This window comes from Dendrobium catenatum, unplaced genomic scaffold (genome assembly GCF_001605985.2).
Source record: "Dendrobium catenatum unplaced genomic scaffold, ASM160598v2 fragScaff_scaffold_123, whole genome shotgun sequence".
In the NCBI taxonomy this organism is placed as follows: Eukaryota; Viridiplantae; Streptophyta; class Magnoliopsida; order Asparagales; family Orchidaceae; genus Dendrobium; species Dendrobium catenatum.
The window spans coordinates 545,778-551,365 of record NW_021318585.1 but is presented as its reverse complement, the minus strand read 5'-3'; the positions used below and the strand labels follow the sequence as shown (position 1 = coordinate 551,365).

The 5,588-nt window shown below is 36.2% G+C and overlaps 1 protein-coding gene across 1 annotated transcript; it reads right to left on the bottom strand.

Moving 5' to 3' along the window:
• Positions 1-288: 288 nt before the first annotated feature.
• Positions 289-988, bottom strand: LOC110102689 (classical arabinogalactan protein 26-like). Its single transcript, XM_020831130.2, has one exon. The coding sequence runs from the start codon at positions 823-825 to the stop codon at positions 454-456; it is 372 nt and encodes a 123-aa protein (XP_020686789.1). The 5' UTR covers positions 826-988; the 3' UTR covers positions 289-453.
• Positions 989-5,588: the final 4,600 nt, after the last annotated feature.

The window sequence follows — 5,588 nt, the reverse complement described above, 5'->3', positions numbered from 1 at the left end:
AATATGATCATTTTCTTTCTCATCAACATATTTGACTAAAGTTTTGTTTGGACGGCTTTCTTATTGCTTCTTAAAGCTACTTTCTATTTAAAAAAATTTTAATTTAAATATTAAAAAAAAAATTTAAAAAAGAGTAATAAAATGATTCCAATAGAAGCCTAAATGGATAAAGCAAGCGGCAAAAGCCTTCAAAATGATAGCAACAATGATAAAGTTTGCTTTTTTGGAACCAAAAGAAGCTTTGAACAGTAAAAAAGTATGGAAATTATTGGCCATGACATAGTTTCTCTTTATTAAATTCTACTATTTTCTATTCTTATACTAAAATCATAATACAGACACAGATTAAGAGAAGTTCGTCCAGCTTTAGCAAGACACAAATAATAATAACAATAATAATTAAACCAATAAGCCCAGAGAGAACTCTAACGAATCCACTTACAGACACTGAACTCACTTCCAGGGAATCTGCAACCACCACATGGCTGCAAGGCCGAAGAGCAGGAAGAGGAAGACGGGCGGCGGTGGAGACGAAGATGGGCTGGCGTTGGCGGAAGAGGAGGAGGAGCCGAAGGGCGCGAAGGCGGAATTCGGGTCGACGGAGTCCGGGTTGGGCGGGCTGAGGTTGGAGGGGATGGTGGGCAGCAAGCCGTCCGGCGCATAGGCCGTTTGAGGGGAGGGGAGCACTGGCATTATGTCCGGCGGGAGGGAAGGCTCGCTGGAGGGGAGGATGGACGGGGAGGCGGAAATGAAGGACGGAGGGAAAGTTCCGGCGGTGATAGGGGGAAGGAGGAGCAGAAGAAACATGGCGGCGGTGGCGGCCATGAGAGAGAGAAAAGGTGTTTGCTTTAGGTATTTGGTTGTGTAGAGGGGCTGAAGGAGGAGATAGAGGAAAAGGTTGTAATTATGGGGGAAGAGAAGAGGAGAGGGTGCACGTGGAGAAATGGTACTGGAAATGGCACAGGTTGGCAAGAATGGAGGTATCTCCCAACATGGGCTGATGGGAGGGATAGGCTTTATGATTAAAATATAATGATGATGATAGATTAATTATTGTGCCCATATTATGTTTGGAGTACTTCTCGTGAGTATAAAAGGAATATATATAATTTTCCAGAAAAAAAAAGAATATATTTCAAATCATTTCATTATATAGGAGTAGGGGTGTCAAAATCGGTTCACGGGTTGGATTCGGGTCGAACCCGACTTGACCCGGATCTAAACAGGTCAAAGCTCAGGTTATCGGGTTAACCTGGACCTGACCCGAAATTTCAAATGGATTATTTAACTGAACCCAAACCCGACCCAATTTTAAATCGGGTGGGGTCAAACCCAAAATTTTAATTTCGGGTCGGGTTCTAATCGAATTTTTGTGTCGTGTCAAATATTGACACTCCTATATATGAAAGCTTCCAAAATTAAGAGGTTTATGAGACAAGGTTACATTTTTGTTTAGGAATTTGGTTGTTATTTAGAGAAGAAATATGAGGGAGAAGTTATGATGTGACTTAATTTGTTTAATCTAGTAGTAATTATGGGTTAATTGGTATGATAATTAACGTAAAATATCCTGTAATTCTATAAACTCTTCCAATTAGGGAATACCAGAATAATCCCCTTTGTTTAATCTTATTTTTTCTTTTCCTTCTATTAGGAGTCAGAGCATCTTAGAATGCTTGGCATAGAAATCGAATTCCTAATATCCTCTGGAGATCATTGACTATCAAATTGAAAGTAGAAAATAGCTTTGTTGTGTGCCAAAACATTCGCGACGGCAGAGAGATATAGGTTTTATCATCTAAGCTTTTTGTGAAGATCCAACGTACTAACAAATAAGAGACAAGAGTGCAAGAGTAATAAGAAACACCAAGATTTTCACATTAATAATCATAAATAAGAGAAAACCACATAGCCTCGCCTAGTTAAAATGATTAATCTACTAGTGTTTGTAGTCAATCACAAATGATGTCCTTCCTTGGGGAAAGACCTCAGCTCAATATAGTAAAAATACAACATATACAACTTATTACATGATTAGACTTGGAAGAATCTAATGATATAAGAGTTGTTCTCAAAAGAATTTTTGCTTGCTCGTTTGGTTTGTAGGACCATATTTAGGAGACAGAAGTTAGAGGGTCTTAGTCGAGTGACTAAGGTATAAGGGATCATTGTCAATTGATAAAGGTCGGAGGGACTAAAGTCAAAGGGAAATGGTGGTAGGAGGGGTAATACTCGACAGGTGACGGTGGTCAGAGAGGTCGTAGTTAGTGGGTGACGGTGCTCGGAGGAGCCATAGTCTATGAGTGACAATGGTCAGAGGTGCCGTAGTCGGCATGCTGCAAAGGTTGGAGTGGATTTTGTAGGTGGGCGATGGAGGTCAAGGAACCATAGTTGGTGGGCATCGAAGTTCTAGGGGACCATAATAAGTGAGCGACGAAGGTTGAAGGGACCTTAGTCAATGGGTGATGATGATCGAAGGGACCATAGTCAGTGGATGATGATGATCGAAGGGATAGTACTAGATGGGCAAAGGAGGTAGTGGGGTCGTAATCAGCGGGAAACTGAGGTCGAAGGGAGCATACTCTGCAAACAATAATGGTTGAATGAACTATAGTCGATGAGTGATGGTGGTCTAAGGGACCATAGTCAGTGGGCTATCGTGGTCAAAGGGGCCTTAGTCGGCAGGCAACGAAGGTCTGAGGGATCGTAGTCGAGGGGAAACAGAGGTAATAGGGATTGTAGTTAATGGGTCACGATGGTTGGAGGGATCTTATTCGACTGGTGACACTGGTCAGAGGAGCCATAGTTAGTGGGAGACGATGGTCAAAGGGATCAAAGTCGACTGGCGATGGTGGTCGAAGGGATCATTGTCAACTGGCATCTATAGTCAAAGGGATCATAGTCTGCAGGCAATGGAGGTTGGGTGAGGGCCTGACCATGGTTGTTTGATAGAGGTTCGACGGTGATGGTCTGGCAGAGGCTAAGAAGTGGTGGCCTGGTGGTCAGGTTTGTCGCAGTGATTCTAGGGTGGAGCTCTGAGATTCTTCATGCCATAAAGTTCTCATGAATCTCTAGCCCGCGATTAGCTCATTTATTAAAGAGGTTATTGACGAGTGATTTAAAAAAAGGTTCCTAAAACACAACAAATGCACAAGAATAATCCACATGAAGTGCTTCTAGATAGATGAAACCATTTTCATGGCCATCAAGGGATGAAATTAAGGTATTACCCACATGCTTGTCAACCACAAATTTCCTTTTACAACTTCTCTATTAATACAATGCTAAAGACTTATTTGAGAGATGGATAAATTAAATGGATTGTCATTACCTCTAATGAAAGAATTTGGAAGTTCAACCATGAGAAAAAGGTCATTGGATAAGGGGGAGTAATGATGTTACTCCACTTGTACTAATTTCATAATAATTATAGTTTAATTAGTAAGGCAATTTATCTTAGATTGTCTTATAAGCCTAAATATAGCCCCAACTAGAGTAAATGCATGATGAAAAATGATTGTTTCCCTTTCTCATATATTATTTTCTCTTTTCATTTTTTTGGGAATGATAAAATAACTTAATTAAAATGCCCTATATAGGAATTTTGTTCATATCAATTCATTTGTGAAAACCTTATATAATGGTGAATTTCTTTTTGAAGTCGAAGTAGAGTTAACACCACTTACTCTACACATTCTTTGGGTCCTCTCAATGCCTTCTCTCAGCAATCTTTCATCATGAAAACATCTTCTCCTTTACACTCTTTCATCTCATTCAAACATTCCCCCAGCATGCTCCCCATATGAACCCCTCTATCTTTTCACACACTATTGATTCCATAGACACCTTCCTCAAAGAGCTCTCATCATGAATTCCTCTTCTCCTAATTAATCTGATGGTTCTATCACTTTTCATCACTCATATCAATGCCATCCCTCTTGATCTCTCATTCAAGGCTTTCAACATCAAGCTCTTGGGTGAAAACCAACATACTTGGCTCTTATATTTGGTATAATTATAGCTTTAAATTAGTTTTGAATCTAGTTCTAATTTGATCATCTATATACTCATTTAATTAGTTCAAAATTAATAAATAGTCTTGGAATACCAGAGGTTTATTCATTGGACATAATTTCATCCATTATGAAACATTAGACTTATTTCTTTAGAAATATAAATAAAAGGGATATTTCATCAATTACGTATATTATGGATCTTATAAAATGATATTTCCCTATATTTTTCAATGATATATTTTAAAAAATGAGTTTTAAAATAGGTTGATTTTTAGCAACTGAAAATAAAACCATATGGCCAACAAATTAATAAAGAAAAAAAAAAGAAATATGTTTCATAGGACTTGAAGTTATGCAATAAGACATGTGTCCTTAATATAAATACTAACTTAACATACTTTGGGCTTCGTCCATGATATGATTTTGAGCATGCCGTGGATCAATATTAGTTATACATTCTTTTTAATCAAAAGGTCATACGAGGTGTTCGACTCCACGTAGTGGGACAAAGCTTGATATTATTGTTGTTGGTCATACGAGGCGTAATACACGACCAATGCATCAACATAAATAACAAGGGAAATTCAATTCATTTTGTTTTGAGAAGGTGGCCATATGCCATGTAATAAATATTTCTTTATGATTGACATAGGTTTATTTAGAAGTTAATAACTCAATAGATAAGAAATTTAATCCTTAAAGATGAAATATATTGATGAATCTCTAACAAACACAATCACAAATATAACAAAGAGTAGAGTAAAATCACTAAATGATTATACTTTAGTATTTTCATGTGAGCATTAAGATATATAAATGTAATAAAAAGCATCATAAATATATGATTAGTATAAATAATACACACCATAATGACTTTGCAGTAAAAAAATATTAACTACACACTATCCTAAACAAGCAAGAAAATTTTGATGTGTCTTTCACAATATTTAGTGTGTATGGGGCTTGTGTGTTCAAAGGGCCTAGCCATTTGATCTCGATAACACCACAAGGTCCAGTTTCGTCATAAAGATCTAATTAAATTAGAATATTTCATTTTAACCAAATAATTTTGAAATAGTTCTATGCCTTATAAATTTACAAAAGTATTGATAAATTTGTCAAATGAAATAAAAATATAGTTTAAAAGACATTAATTTCACAGAAGATCGAAGTTTTTATTGAACGATGAACCCCATGCTAGTTATATCTTTAGTACATTATATGAGATTTGATTAGGGTTTATTGATTCTTATTATTAAACACTCAATAATAATGATGGTCAATTAATATACCCTAATCACATGCCAAATCTTAAATCTTGGGTTAAGCTCACCATTTAATTCATGTGGTGAATCATGGCTTTTAATGTAGATAGATCTCTTTTTTTTAACTAAATGTAATAAAATTTGTTAATATTAAATGCATTAAATTCAATATTTCTTAATTATTTGAAATTTTTATTTAGTTATTTGCATAAATTAGGCATTTTCTTATAGGGAAAATCTCTTTTTACAACTTACCACAAAGTCATGTTGTCTATTTTTTTTTTTTTTTTTAACAAAAAAAAAATTT